General features: G+C 36.9%; 1 protein-coding gene across 14 annotated transcripts in view; it reads right to left on the reverse strand.

The window, feature by feature from the left end:
- Positions 1-677: 677 nt before the first annotated feature.
- Positions 678-16,963, reverse strand: part of AGTPBP1 (ATP/GTP binding carboxypeptidase 1) — a 60,544-nt gene continuing 44,258 nt past the window's right edge. For 11 of the 14 annotated variants that reach the window (XM_042877518.1, XM_042877512.1, XM_042877520.1 and 8 more), the window contains 2 exons: positions 13,255-13,415; positions 678-4,161 (listed from right to left, as the gene is read on the reverse strand). In XM_042877518.1, the coding sequence (XP_042733452.1) occupies positions 3,984-4,161; positions 13,255-13,415 (339 nt within the window). In that variant the 3' untranslated portion in view covers positions 678-3,983. The other 3 variants (XR_006180275.1, XM_042877523.1, XM_042877522.1) reach the window with 3 other exon arrangements.

Consider the following 16,963-nt stretch of genomic DNA (forward strand, 5'->3'; position numbering starts at 1 on the left):
TATTCTTAGACTAACTTCAGAGTTACAATGTCTTTACTAAACTTTGCAAGTCTGGATGACAGAGCTTGTGAATGAAGTTTTCAATTCAATCAAGCAGGACAGACTTAGCTTTGTAAACTGCATGTGTATTTGAGAAAATGATGCTGATGACTGCTAGTAACCACTGTTTCTATACTGCTCCATGCAACCAAAAGACCAGCTTCCCATATTAAATATTTCCTTAAAAACCAATAAATCTGAAATACTAAGACTGCTGCTGCAAATAGCAAAAGTGAGCTAGTCCTCACTTTCAGCCCAAGGTGGACTATAATGGGATAACTTACTGAAGAATAAAACGAGGCCTTTCTTAGATCAGTTAGAAGTCTGTTTGCTGTGTAGGGCAGAAAGACCCTCACCAAAAATCCCTCTTCTGTGTGCACTGTGATGTCCTCCACTAGTTCATCCAAAATCTTCAGAAGATCAGAAGGGTATTAATTTTTTTAAGAGTTACAATTCAGTCTATTAATGTGCAAATAGCTGTAAAAGCCTGCAGTGTGTTGACTATGACAGAGAACAAAAACAGTATCTTTTCTGAAATGCTAAGCACAAACCCAGTTTCCTATAGGTAGGTCAATAGCAAATGCTATCACAAGAAAGCCTTTAAATTTATAACCAATAAAATGTGTAGGAGAGCAAAGTGATTGTAATTCATTCTTTATTATATATTTTTATTAATAAGTACTGTTACTTGAGGCATGCATAATAACACTGCAACAAGTATATCTATCACAGCATTACAATGGCAACTTTCTGAATCCTGGAATTCTTGCATTTTGGAAACTGTCATTACTACCACTGCAGTCTTATTCAAGAATAGAATCAGCTCGCCCTGATAAAGCAATCTACTTCCAAAAACAACCAGAGAAGACTTTGGCACTAACTGCAGTCTTGGTTGTAGTTACATTACATCAAGTGATGTAACCAGTGAAGACACAATATCAAATTTTAGCTGTATTTTGAATGATACCTGGAGAGGGAATAAAGGAATTCATCATCCAGCAATTACTTAGAAGACAGACAGCAAATAACACAAATCTAATTACTGTTGTTAACCTTATTTCTTATTGTTACAGGAAAAAGACATTACTCCTTTTCTTGTAGAGAATCAGTCATGCTTACAGTAAAAGAGCATCATTTAAAACCAAAAATATATCGAAGTGTCAATACACAAAACAAAGACAATGAGTTCTCTGGGTCAGGCCATGATAGATTGATCAGTGGCTGACGAGGAGCTCCTGTTCTGGCCGTTCAATGTGGGTGAATGCCTCTGTAACAGGGCTGCAGGTGCTCAAGCCCCACCTATTCCACATTCAGCTAAGCCGTCCAACTTCTCACCACACTACCTGTGGAATACTGGAGTGTGAATGCCAACAGTGATGTTAACAGTGGCAACAAGTAATAGAGAAGGGATAAATAGGTGAAGTAGCTAGGGCTGTGGCAGCTCAAAACAAGAACCTGAGTCCCTGTGGGCACAAATGGAGACCTGGCCTTTGAGAATGATGTACCTGCAAACAAGGTGCATGCCAGACACATGGCCTTTGCAGTTTCCACAACATGCAAGGTAAGGACAGTTTCACTCTTGCACTGCAGTTTTGCACTGAAGTAGTTCAGACCCACAACTGACAGCTTGACTTCTAAATCAAATATAGAAATCTAATTTTTAAGTACCTTAGAATCTAATGCATAAAAAGAAGAGTATTTTAGAAAAGTGCCTGTTGTCCTGAGTCATTGCTTAAGTCATTCATAACTCCTTTTTTTTTTTTTTTTTTTTTTTTGCACTATCTAGAGGCTGTACAAGACACGAGTACGTAGATGTGTATTTATTTTGGATGAAAATACCATATTTGTTTTTTTACTACTAAACCAGAATTATTTCTAATTGGATCTAGCACATTTCTAGTCTTGCTTGTAGTGTGCAAAAAGTATTCCAGGACTAATACAAATTTATAGGAGAAGTCATGAAAAAATGCACAGTTGGGTTAACTAACACCTGGCATCCTGCACCTTCCAAAATTTAAGCCAAAATTATTCACTGAAGTTACTCATGTGTGAATCCATAAGGATGAAAATCTATTCATGCAGAGACCTAGTAAAGTGGCACTGTAATAAGAGCATTCTGCACTGCTTTCATTGGGTTAAAGATATTTCAAAGTTTGTGGTAAGTTCAATCCTCCTTCTTGGCAGGTAATTCCCTGTAATTTCAGTGCAGGTAACACCTTTTCAACAGGTTACGAAATAAACTTTCTTGTTTACAGTATGTAGCTCTAAGAATACGAGAAATTATAATTTTCACTAGGTAGAAATATATGTGGGGATAAGAATCTGACTTCATTATAGCCTCACACCTCCACAGTGTGTAATTATTAGCATAAATGTAAATCTTTAAACAAAAATATAGCAGCAAATCACCAGAGGGTCAGAAACCCTCCCTCAGTTTCAGAATTAGAATGATACAGACATCACTAACCAGCACTCCATTTGAAACGGCAACTCCTGGTGAAAAACAGCGTCCTAGCGTTAATGAATCAACATAGTTAATTCCCTGATTTATTTTAATCCTTCTGCCAATGGCACCCTTCATATAGTTTCATTTGCAATAGTAAATGCAATGTTCTCATCAATTAAACCCTCCTGCAATTAATGAGTGTTATTCTTCATGCTCTTTAAGCCTCTGCACATGCAACAGAAAATGAATAATGCAATGAGGTCACATCCAGTGAAAATCTTTCGGAAGAATATTTTTCATTGCAAAACATGCGAGTTCTGTAAATGAAAGTGTGCAACTTCATTTCTGCATCAGATTTTATACTAAGCAAAGATAAGAGGCAAAGGAGCTGGCAGATGACAGGAGAAGACAAAAAAATGAAAACTCGTGTCTGACAGCTTGGCTTTAGACATGAAGAATACAAAATCATAGCACAGTTTTTCAGGCTGGAAAGGAGCTCAGGAGGCTACATAGTCCAATCTCCTTCTCAGAGGAGGTTTAACACTGAATTCAGACCAATTAAAAGATGTTTCAACAAAATTGAACCTTCCCTCTTTAAGCATTTAAATTGGATATATACATTATTATGCCTGCAGTAAACTGAACTCTTCAACTACGTGCATATTGAACAAGAGAAAACAAGCAACGGCTAGCTAAACATACATACAAGGCACACATCTAATCCACTTCTTGTAGTCATGTACACTTCATCTTTTCATATTAAGCCATGTTTTTTTAATAGGGAAAGACTTTTAAACAAGTGTACAGTTCTTGTGAATACAGGCAGAATTGGTTGCAGTGCAGAACTTTGTACTATGAACAGATGTTACAGTTTCAGCTAGTACTATGGTAACATCATACAATCCTCGGAAGCAAGAAACAAGAGCAACAATTCATACATCACTTTTTCATTTTTAATTTGGTAATTATCAAATGATTTCAGAGCAGGCACTACATTATTGCAAACACAATCAAGTATCTGTATTAACATGATATTGAAAAATAACCTTTTCACCTCAGTATACACACGCGCATATACACACACACATACAAACAGAATTTAAAAAAATCTGTACAGATGAATTTTTCAGAAAGCAGCCCTAGCACAAAGAATTCATTTCTGTATCCTGACACATCACAAATTATTATCCTTTTTTTTTTTTTTTTTTTTTTTTTTTTTATTATGATAGGCTTTAAGAACACAAAATGTCATGCAATGTTACTCAGTAGAAAATGAACCAGTAAGGAAATTTATCTAATGCTCAGAGAAAACAGAGAACTCCTTAAACAAAATAAGTGCCAATTTATGAGAAATCAGAAATATTTATTGTCCTTGAGCTTGAAAGGACCCAGTTACTGTGGTTCTTTAAGCTTATCCCCTTAGTAGACTTGAGTGAAGAAGTATGTGAGTACAAGAACCCAAGATTCCTCATTTCTTATTACCAGCTGCAAAGATGCTTCAAGAAAGGAGTATCCTGGTTGAATCTGAGTCTGAGAGTCCATCTTCTTGATTGCTGGCCTCATAATCACCCACATTATCAGCTAATTCAACATCTTGATCATCATTACTTTCTGCACTATAATCAACTTCTTCAAGAAAGCGAGGCTCATCTTCATCCAAAACGTATGTTGTAGGGCTAAAATGAACAAGAAGTTGCATAAATTATGTTGAAGCTCTACCCCGAACACAGCATTGAGACTGTACCCTGTCACTATCCTGACATAATCCAAGAATTACCTCAGGAAAAGAAGTTTACCTGAAACTGATTTTTGATTACAGGTAAGACAACCAAGAGATAAAAACACATCTGTAACACTCTGAATTAATTAGTCAGTCATATACAACTCATTATCGACATGTCCCATGATAAGTCAGCTCTATGATAAAAAAAATCACACTAATGACCTGTACAAACATCATATACTTATAGCACTATCATACATTGCTGCAGGACACAAATACAGAAATAGCAGCTGCTATAAACAAATTGAGAAAAAAAAACACCAAATAGATCACAGTCTAACAATCTGATTGGAAATGTATTTTAGTAAACACACATTTTACAGAAAAGCACTGTGAACAATTGCACTGTACATGCCAGAAATGACAAAAAAGGAGATTTTTTTTGGCCTACAATTAAGATAAATTTCCATGTGTCCTATGGCTGATACCTCTGTCTGCACAGCAGTCTGTGTCCTGAACTCACGGCCTCCAAGAACAATGGAACTGTCACCTTACTGTAAATTAGAGGAAGCTTAGTAAGTAACTTTCTGATCATCTCAACAAGCAAAATCATAGGCACTTTCCAGATGCAGTTTCACCGCTCTCCCTTGGAACACAGAACACTTTCTGCTTAAAAGCACCAAGTATTGCTAAATATTTCATAAGTAATTTTACATTCAGATGAAGTACTAAGAAGGTTTTCAATGCCTTTTTCCTAATAATCAACTCATACACAACTAATACAAAAGAGAGATCACCAGGTACTTGCATAAATGCTTGCCTATTAATTTTGATGACTTCTCTCTTAAGGCACACTTCAACTTATCTTGGTTGTGGCTTTAAAATTAAAAGGATTAATCATTATTTCTTTCTAGAGGTCTATTAAGAGCTTAAGTAGATCACCTGAATCTTCAGTGCAATTTTTCTATTCAATACAAGGAAATTTCACACTGTTTTTCTTCTACTTGTAGAATCAATAAAACACTACATTATAACCTTTTGTGCTGTTGGCAGTTAATTTATATAATGGAGTAACAACAAATCAGATGAATTGATAGTCCTAGCTTATTAAAAATGGAAGTAAAACCTAAAATAGTACAAAAATAAATTATCAAAAACTCAATTCAGCCAGCCTCTGGATTTATATTTAAAGCAATCTGTACAACAGTTCAATTGAACAAAACTAGATACTCCTATTATTTAGTTGTAACTGGGGCAACAACCCAATATGTTGGTTGAAGAACTGGTGTTTTAACAAAACTGTTTCCATTTAAGACAACTAATGAGTGCAGGGAACAGTCTATATCTTTTTTATGATGCCTCCTCATTTTACAGGTGGGGAAACCAAGGTATCATAAAGGATATGCACACTTCATGTGAATAACCTGTCACAGAACCAGAAAGGAAACACAGGCTTTTGAGCTTTCACCTTGTGATTTTTTCTGCCTTAGACATTCACTACCTGACAAGTATTCTATAAGGGGAAAAAAAAAAAAAAAGTTTAAGTGTTTCCTTTATTCAATGAGATACCAAGAAAGCAAGTATACCACATTTCAACAAATGCACAACTTTTTTGCAGCTCATGCTTCTAACCACTTAACGTAGATGTGTACTTGTTTGATTTCATATACAAGAAATCCACACTGCAATTGCAGAGTAGACCATGTAATGCAATTCACAAGGAATGAAGCCATTAAATCTGAATGCTGGTCCTATCTTAACTAACAATTCTGAATACTGAAACAAAAAGCTACATACAACAGTATATGTCAATGACAAAATCTTCATAAGCCATTGACAGTGGGACATTAATACATTACTGTAGGCACTTAGGAAAATTCATGTTATTAAGAGGCTCTACAGTCTAGCAAAGCTCTCTGAAAAACTTTTTTTTTTTTTTTTTTTTTTTTTTTTTTTTTTTTTTTTAAGTAAATGCCATTATTTGGGAATTAAACTCGCATAGTTATCCCAGTACAAGAAAGAAAAGGCCAACCAACGCAGCCTGTTCTACACAAAAAGCTGGGCAAACAAGCAAACCTCAAATTTCATAGTTCACCTGTTCATAGAATGTTCAATTTTTCACTTCATTGCAAAATATGCACATGTACGTATTACATGTTTTTGTCACACTTCTGTGCATTTATTTCATATATATTCACATGTGCTTGCATACGTATGCACACTCATAACTTGTACAAAGTCAGACGATGTGCACGGTCTTTGAAGTCAGTATGTCTGAGAGAAGACGTTTTAGATATCTGCTCTGGTATGTACACATTCAAAATTCTCAAGGGATACATTTAGTTGGTATTTCTCCTTTGATAAATCAAAATTATAAATTACATTCTCTATTCAAGACAATAACCAAAATAGCAGATCTGAGTCTCAAAACTACATAAACATTTAACTTCAAAACTGCCTCCGAAATCTGCCTCAGTTTTAGCTTTCTACTGCCATCCAAGATACAATGCACCATCACTTCTTTAATTACTGAAAACAAATATTAAGATTATATTTATCCAGTTCTTAATTTTCCCTTTCTTGAATCTTCATTCCTTGCAAGATGGTACTCCAGTACTTTGTACATTCATAGGAGAAACTTACACACCACTTACAGACATTTGCTTTCCCGTGATGCTTTGCATCTGATGTAGCAGATTAGCCTTGGATATTAAAATTTCCATAAATCTTTATTCTATAGGGTAGCATGTATCTGCGAAGTATAATTATCAGTTCACTGAGGCTTGGTGAAAAGGAAAAAATGCAGAAATCCAAGCAACTGAAAAAATCTATTGCTGCTTAATCAAATTCTTCATTTGCCTCCCTGCCACTGCCCACCCTCAACATACCTTGTGATAACATACTCTTAGCTGCCATCATGCTGATTCTGTGGGTTTTAATCTCCCAACTTTTCCCTTGAGCTGCATCTAATTAACTTACTCAATAATTCCTCTTCCTCTACTCATATACCTCCTGCTTTTGATTTTAAAAGGAAACCATTATTGGTCTCAAATTTTGTTGTTTATCATACAACCAGAGTCAGCAGTGTAATGTATAATCTCAGTGCTTTATGTTATAAAATTTCTTTGAAGTTTTGCAGAAACTTACTTAAACAAGATTTTATGGTGAAGTGATGAATTCATCAATATGAAGTAATACAATTGATACAATTTTGTGTTCCTCACATTTATTAAGAACTTTAAGAATATTCCTTTAATTTCATAAACTATCTTCCACAATCTGCCATCAAATAAACAGAATTTAAGAATGAACATAAACTCTCTCTGAAACATTATTTTTAATTACAATATTTTACTACATTTTTCTTACATAAATTAATGCTTCGAACATATTCAAAAATAAACCTGTGTTTATTTTTGTGTACACATTTAAAAGCTTCTATAGAAAAAGAAAGAAATATTCCCTGCCAAACCATGGAAAGCTGCAGATGCCTGAGGAGTTGGAAAAGGAAGGAGAGAAAACCTAAGAACTAATGATTTCTTTTAGAACTGCAATGGAAGGGAAAGAAGAATTCTGAAAGAGCAGAAGAATAAAGAAATATCACCAAGGAATGACCTGTACATACTTATGCTTTTGATTTATCTTTAGGATTTATATTCCTTTACAGGAAACAGCAAAGCTGCAACAGTAGGCAACACCACAAATTCATCTCCATGTGCTGTTCCCATAAGGAGCTCTTCACCTGTTTGTTTACCGAAAGTATTAACTATAATCCTTAAATACTAAATTTAGAACTTCTAACACTAAAAAGAAAAATTATGTGCCAATTCGTTTTCAAACCATAAGAAGCTGTGTATTCAATTTCCATTTAAATATTTCAATTATTCTCATTTCCACTGTCACATAATTTCATTCCACAGCTTAATCACAAGTTACCTTAACGCTTTGTGGAATCATCCTGAAATACATTTTGTAAAACTCAGAATTGGATTAAATTACTTGGGTTCAAAAATCGTTGACTGCAGTACTTTGTACACTAGTATTTGGATCACATTACCATAAATGGAAGAAAAGCATGAAAAGTGGTATCACAGCATCACAGAATGCCTGAGATTGACAGGGAACTCTGGGTCCACTTGTCTGAACCCGTGCCCAAGTAGGCACACCCAGAGCAGCCTGCCCAGAAATACACCCAAGAGGCTTCTGAAGATCTCCAAGGAGAAGGTCCCACAGCCTCTGGGCAGCCTTTGTCAGTGTTCTTTTACCTGCACAACACCTGGTGTTCAGATTAGATGTTAGGGGGAAAGTTCTCACTCAGAATCTGGTGAGATGCTGAACAAGTTGCCCAGAGATGTTGCAGATGCCCCATCTCTGGAAGAATTGAGTTCAAGGCCTGATTGGATGGGGCCCTGGGCAGCCTGATCTGGTGGGTGACCAACCTGTCCATAGCAGAGGTGTTGAAACTACATGATCTTTATGGTTCACAGAATCTCAGAGTGGCCAGGGTTGGAAGGGACCTCAAGGATTATGAATCTTCAACTCCCCTGCCACATGCAGGGCCATCAATCTCCCTATTTAATACTAGACCAGGCTGCCCAGGGCCCCATCCAATCTGGCCTTGAACACCTCCAGGAACGGGGCATCCACAACCTCTCTGGGCAGCCTGTTCCAGCACCTCACCATAGTAAAGAACTTAGGTTCCTTTCAACTCAAGAACATTCTAGAATACAATAATTTTTGTGGCCCTACGCTGGACCCTTCCTAGTAACTCAATGTCTCTCTTGCACCATGATTCTGGCCAGGCAGTTATTAAGATGAAAGGAAACAAAGTAGGTCAAATTTGGTTTCTTTCTGGCAGCCTAAAAGGAGACCTTTTTGCAAGAGGATCTTTGTCACATTCTTCTGCATGAGCCCCGCACTCCTTGCCCCTACCACACTGATGCATTTTCTCAAGTCTAAGAGTGTAAGTGCAGAAAAATGGATTTTGCAACTTTTTTTTCCCTTTCACACAGCTCCTTTTAGCAGTATGCTCTTTCGACTGTTTCGCAGATATCCAAAAGCATTCAGAAAAGTGCAGTCTGCTTCCCTACTATAATTAAATAAAATTAACAAAATACAAAATGTTCTAGAACATGCCAACGAGCGTCAAAACAACTAATGGAACAGCTAGAATTTCCAAAAGAGGTCAGGTTATTCGGCAAAAAATATTCCAGTAAGTCCTAACATGCAGTCATGTGTTTTTGTTTCATTACACAGACCTTACCACATCTCTCAAGGTAATAAATTTAATTCATACTGCAAGATTAGTATAACATTTAGTCTAATCTTTTCCACTGAGGATCACTTAAAAGACTGGCATGGTAACACATACTGAACTCTCCTCCCCACAGTTCCCCTTAGCACCTCTGCTGCCACTCACCCTGGAAACAATGTCAAGCAGTAGTTACATCTTTAATTCACTTTCTTCAAATAACATTACAGCTGGATTTTTTGTTCATGTGTTTATATAAAGTAGTATGTTATGAGGCTGACTGGTACATGACTTCTCACCTTTTTTTATTGAATCCCGATGCTAATACACTTCTGATGTTTCTTTAGCTCTCTGCCAGAAACTGCAGGGAGTGACTCATATACGGCATTCCTCAATTCACAAAGTACAGTTTCAATGCCACTCAACCACGTGTAACATTAACAGACTAAGAAATCCAGCACCTCTTTTTTTCTAAAACACCACAACTATCTGTGAACTGCCACGTTAACTTCTCTTAGTAGAGACAGTATAAAATATAAATTCTGAATCTGAGGCACCACATGAAACAAAGCTGTGTAGAAATCTGGGGCTGTTCTTCAGCGCCACCCTAATAATTACTCACAAACACATCTTGATTCAAAATACTGCAATTCAAGGTTAAACATTTCAAAGAGACAAATCCATATTGAAGCTTAGTTCTAATAAAACTGACAGTCATGTAACACTCCTGGATAGGAAAATATTCTACAGTCATTTTAATATTAGCTGCAAATGAAATAAAAACTACTCTTGAAAATACGTACTCAAGGCAATACATGAGGAAGCGACAGAATAAGCATAACTTGTCTGTATTAACTCTTGAAGCTCAGCATCCTGCACTAATGGACAGAAGAAATCTTGTATTCCAATTGCTTCAATTAGCATTCTAATTTAACACTGCCAAAACACTAGCACTCAGTGTTTCTGAGAGCAGACTTAAAAACACTCTCTCATTTTCACAGGCTCACAGCATGGTTGAAGTTGGAAAGAACCCCTGGAGATCATTTTGTCCAACCTCCCTGCTCAAGCTTGGCTACCTAGATATGGCTGCCTACAAACATGTTCTTCTGAATATGATGACTTTTGAATATTTCCAAGAACAGAAACTCCACAAATCTCAAGGAAAGCATATTCCAGTGTCTGAGAACATCCACAGCAAGATGGGTTATTTTTATGCTTAAATATAATTTCTCTCTGTTTCAGTCTTTGTTCATTGTATCCTGTCCTGTCACTAACGTATACAGCCTGGCTCTGTTTTCCTTACAGGCTCCCTTCAGGTATTTGGGCACCTTAACAAGATCCACCCCCTCAGCACTCTCTAGGGGTCCCAGCTCATTCAGCCTTTTCTCCTAATGAGAAACACTCCAGTCCCTTAATCATAGTAGGGGTCTTTTGTTAGTCTCTCTCCAAATTATTTGTCTTCTGTAAAGGAGGGCCCATACCTGGAAACAAATTCAAGCTGCGGGCTTCCCATCCCAGTGTTGAGTAGAGAGAAAGGGTCACTCTGAAGCTGCTGGCAATGTTCCTCCTCAGGCAGACAAAGATACCATTATTCATCCTTGCAGAAAAGGCACATGGCTGGTTCATGTCTAGCTTGTGTAGATCTACCAGGACTCCCAGGTGCTCTGCTGCTGAGATGCTCTCCAACTTAGTGGCCCTCAGCATATACTGGCGCATGGGGTTGTCTCTCCCCAGGTACAGGACACTGCAGTTCCCTTTGCTGAGCTTTGCCTCTACCCATTTCTTGAGCCTATCAAGGCCCATCTCTCTGCCCTATCAGGCCACTTCTTCCAGTTCTGACTCAGAGAACTTGTTGAAGGTACACTCTGCCCCATTATCCAGACCATGAATGAAGATGCTGAACAGGATGGGATCCCCTACTGAACTCTGCAGTACAAAGCTAACTAATGGCCTTCAACTAGCCTTTATACTATTCTGGTCATCACTCTAGGCACCGCCTTTCAGCCATTCTTCAGTCTAATTCATGGTCTGCTCATCCATCTCATACTTCATCAGCTTATCTATGAGGATTTTATGTGAGCCTGCGTCAAAAACCGTACTGAAGTTCAGGCAGACAGTATCCACTGTTCTTCCCTTGTCTATCCGGCCAATCATTTCAGCATGAAAGGTTATCAGATTGGTCAAGCACACCTTTGCATTCAGTTCCGGTGCCCCCAACACAAGGGATACATTGAGCTAAGGGCCATGAAGATGACCAGAGGACTGAAGCACCTCCCCTACAGGGACATGCTGAGTGAGTTGGGGCTCTTCAGTCTGGGGAAGGGAATGGACCTTATAGAGGCCTTCCAGTATCTGAAGGGGGCCTACAGGAAAGTTAAGAAGGGACTTTTTATATTGGCAGGTTGCAACAGGATGAGGAGAAATGACTTTAAACAGGAAGAGGGTAGATTTAGACTAGATATTAGGAATAAATGCTTTACTGTGAGGGTGGTGAGACACTGGAAGAGGTTGCGGCTGCATCCCTCTTAAGGTATTCAAGGCCAGGCTGGAGAAGCTTTGAGCAACCTGGTCTAGAAGGAGGTGTCCATACACATAGGCTAGATAGGAATTAGATAGGCTTAAAGTCTCTTTCAACCCAAACCATTTTGTGATTCTGTGACTTTTTCCTCTTGCTGAAAATCCATGCTGACTTGTCCCAATGATTTTCCCGCCTTCCTGAATTCAAGCTTCATTTGTTTTCAGTATTCCACAATCTGATGAGGTGTTTAAATACAGAAACGGAACATCTCCTCCCTACTTTTTCAGGGTACTACTGACACCCTACCATATCTCCGCTGGTTTTACACAGTTTATAGACAAATTCTCATTAGTATAGCGTCTAAAGCCATAGCAGCTCAAGCATCTCCCTATTTTAGTTCTATAAAAGCAGCAATAAGTGCCATTTTTCCCAACATTACTTCAGCTAAGTTGGAGCTACAGCCAAAGCCACCATAACACCATTCTGTGCACACAATATGCCAAGGGATAACATATCATACCATGTAAATCTTGCCTTTTTATAATCTAACTTAAATGCTTTTCCGGTATCTGTAACTCCATTTTATTTAATTTCTAATCATATTTTCAAGACGTGTTTGAAATCACTTGTTTACTGTGTACTGCAAATTACATGCACAAATAGATAGTAAATGATGACATATACGGATATATGAAATAGTATGCATATTTTTAAGTCAGCCTAGAGCTTTAATGATTTGGTAACTTAATAAGCTTACTGCTGAACAGGTACAATCCTTTTTTTTGTTGTTGTTGTTACCCAAACATTATTTCACATGTTTTAAATTCTTCAAATGTTCTACATATGTATATCAAAGGGGAAAAAAAAAATAGAAGAAAAAATTCCAACTCCTAAGGTGACATTCAACTTATACAGATCAAGTCTGACTAAATAAATTTTTAATACTGTAACCAGCCATACAAAAAAATGCTGTCAGGAAGAGATAATTGAGACTTATTGTTTTATTGAATATAATAACTACTTGATTACTTTTAAATTTACACCAGCAACAAATGTAACAAGTAATATAGCTGTGTATTACTGCTTTCTTCAGAAGTTTGAAGCAGTTGAATTAACAAGGTAGTGTAACAGCAACATGAGTATATTGGAAAACTATCATGTCACAGAAGATCATCATTCTTTTTGATGTGTGGAAGAACATTTTTGAGAGAATCGTCACTTCATTTGAGAAACTAATCTCTTCCTGAAAAATTCAAAATATAGTAAGTGTGTATTACCTTGTCACTTTACAGCTTGACTCAATCAGCTCACTTTCAATATCCAGCAGACCAGAAGGCAGATTGTATTCCAAAGGTGAAGCCATTCTTTTTAAACGCAGTAAGCCAACACAGAACTTGGCTCCCATTTCCTCCAGTTCTCTTGTCCCTATTTGCAACCCCTAATTTAAAAATAAGATTTAAAAATAGGTACCTGATGATGGACGCACACATACAGCAAAATTACTATTTACAATACATTTAAGAACTGCAGTATAAACACTTAGCAAGAAACAGATAGAACAAAGGATAACAAATTGAATCTCCTAAGGGAGAACAGCCATTTCTGGACACCTCCATATTTCTTCAGAGCCTCCTGCTTAACATTTCTAGCACATCAATATTCATAGAACTCTACCCAGCACTAAGAGGAGAGATCAGAGATCATGTCCAAGTTTAAAAGTCTACATTATTTATAAAACCTGGGACAGAATTTTAAAAAAAAGTTTTCGAATACTACGACGTTAAATACAACATTCTTCAGAAAGTCTCCAGAAAGTGGAATTCATGTATTATTCTCCAATATTACATAAGTGACAAAGTCTCCCATCATATTACATACATTTAATTTGGTGAGCAGTGCATTATGTAAGAAGAGGACCTCTAACATCAACTGCTTTATGAAAAAAGAATGATGCTACAGAGTGGCCCTCAACAATTACAGAATTAGTACTGAACCATATATATGATAACAGATTAAATGTCACAATCTCACTCAGTCTTCCCTCTGCATCTTCTTTATCTCAGGAGAATTTTAAGAGTTTAGTTTTTATCTTCTAATCCTCTCCAGGAAAAGGGTAGTTAAAAAGATGCTTTGACAAACTAAGCACAAGAGCAGAAGAACCAGGAACCAGTAGCAAGCTAAGCTCTCCAGCACGAGAATGTATGAAAGACAAAGAACGGAGTATATTTTTTTTCCTAAAAGCTAGAACAGGCACACACACACAAGCTTTGCACATTGCCACACTGACGCTATACCATAAAATGCAAGGTTAAAAAGAATTGTATTACTAATTGGTAGATTCTGAACATTTTTCATGTACTTTTGTTTTGAACAATTGCAAACTTTACAAATGGAAAAGCTGACAACTTTTACTGCATCTTCTCTTTTTATCAGTAGTTTTCATACACAAAGTGTTTTTTACTAGCAAGAAAACTAAAGCAATACATTGTTCTATAGGTTGTCATCCTCCAGTCAAACGACACAGAAACCTGAAAGCAGTGAACAAGAGCTGGATACTAATTATTATTGTTAATAGTAATACTACTTACCTCTTTTATAAGGCTTTTGTGCTGTAGGTTTCAAAGCACTTTATTAATAAAGGAAGAATTATCCTCATTTTACTGATGGAGAAATGGAGGCAGAGAGGGTTGAAGCGATTTGCACAGTGTCTCACAGCATGTCACTGACCCCGCTGGGAACAGAAATCAGTTCTCCTCACTCCCAATGCAGTACCTTATCCACAGAGGCCAAATTTTTGTTTTTGTTTTGTATTTGTTTGCACATCAGTAACATTCGAAGACCCCAATCATAGCTGGGGCTCCACTACGCTAATCACAGGAAGACACAGTCCCTGCCCCAAAGAGATTAAAATAACATTAAGGACAAGAGGCAAAAAGTAGGCAGAAGAGGAAGAAGGGTAACAGTAACCTCACTGTTACGCAGATTACTAACGTGCACAAATTGATGTTCAGAAAATTTTCCAATCATTGTCTATCTGTTGCCAAAGAATGTACAGTTAGTTGGCAGGCTCCTTATAGACAGTAGTATAAGAGGAGTGACTCCAAGTCGAAGAAGGACAAGAACACAGTATGAAATAAAGTGCAAAAAGAATTGTTAGAAAGATAAATAGCGTGTGCGTGTTTCATGGCTGCTATTTTCAGCACAATAGAAACAGGATATAACTAAGAGACCTAAAATGGAATAGATGAGAGATACGCATCTGTGAAGCACTTGTAGAGCAATCTGAACTGCAGTAGAAGCCTAAGCCATAACAGTTGAGAAGTATCTTCCTGTAATATGTTTTTAAAAGATCAGAAACAGTCATACTAAGACTTGGAGAAGTCATATGGATAGTAGAACTTTATATTGTTCTTTTCATTCAGTAGAGACTACAAAGATCTGATCATTTTTGTGAATTCAATGTCTAGAGATGCAAGGATCGTGGTAAATTAATTTTCTGCTCTGCATTGTAAAATTTCCAACTGGCAAAGCCTTCTCAGTGAAGCTAAAAATTAAGTCATGCTACCAAACTTATTACTCGCCAAACATGAAAGGCGTGTTTTTCCTAATTCAATTAATGTTCAGCTTCCATGTTATCTGCTTTACTGAAGAAATTTTCCTTCTATCTAGCATCTTAATTATCATCCACATGTCTCTGAGCACTGTCTCATCTCAACTTTTGGCTTTTGCGTATTGAATCAGAGATGGACCAGGCAATATTTGTAGCAGCAATCCTCAATGTGTTACAACGCCATTAGCAGTTGAAGCAAGATTGCTTCCAGAAAAAAAACTATCACAGATGATCCTGAATTCAGGTAAGAACTTCAGCTGAACAGCTTCTTTCCTTTCAAACTGAAAACAGCCTAGCATCATCAAGTAAAATGAAAAATATTAAAAACAATAATATTAAAAATAAAAACTGACATCCATCTTTGGCAGAGACTCATCATTTCTTTCCAAAATAATATAACTTCTGAGTAATCTTTATGGCTTAATAAAGTTCTGTGATAACAGTAAGCCAGAAGAAAAGTTCTTCAGACTTTTACACAATGTACAGTTTGTCAGATAGGAACTCTCACATCCTTCAGGGTGGCAAGAAGGTGGGAAGGGAATTTCTATAGTTTAACTCCTTTTGTGTTTTGGAAAAACACATTATGAAACATGTCAGCCAATTTATACCATGTATTCATTCACAGAAATGTTGGCCTCACTCTCTCCACAGGAAAAAAAATCCCAGTCTCTTCATCTCTTTGAAGAAATGTTGCTTTTCTCATTCTGTCTAGTAGCTTTGGCTTTTCAGATACATTTCCTCAATAAACCAGAGCAGTATTACAGTAATTAAAAAAAAAAAAAATGAAGCTGCGTCCTCTATGTTCAAAGGATGACTGAGATCTCACAAACAGTTTGATTCCAAGTGAACTAAGTGACAGAAGAGCAATTTGATCTCATCAACTTGTTTATCACAAGGGAGGAGGATCTTCCCATTTGAAGAAGTGATTTTTCCATGAAATACATTCATTTTTTCCTCCCTTATAGAAGAAGGGCTTTGCAGCATAAGCATCTTAAAAGTTTGTCCGTAAAGTATCTCAGTTCCTTATGAACTTTCTATTGCAATGCAGCACAGGCCATGAATGTTGATGCTTGTAAGAATATTCCAGAAGTTTCAAAGTAAGTTACTTGGATAGGTTTTTTAAAGCTCCATAATGTCATCACCTGATGAACAACTGAAATTATAAAGGAATATTCTGATAATAACGGGAATGCTTCTATTGTTAATTGCGAAAATTAACTCACTCATTCAGTAGTTACAGACCTACTAAAATTCATGCCAAAATATCTGTCTTCCTGATGTCTGGAAAGTATTGGAATATACATTAGTATTCCTTGTTAATCTGTTTTTGTTTTTTTTTTTCCCCCCTCTCTTGTCCTAGCTTTATGGTTTCTTTT

Source organism: Lagopus leucura, unplaced genomic scaffold (assembly GCF_019238085.1).
Source record: "Lagopus leucura isolate 7727_CA_CO unplaced genomic scaffold, USGS_WTPT01 Super-Scaffold_100018, whole genome shotgun sequence".
NCBI lineage: Eukaryota > Metazoa > Chordata > Aves > Galliformes > Phasianidae > Lagopus > Lagopus leucura.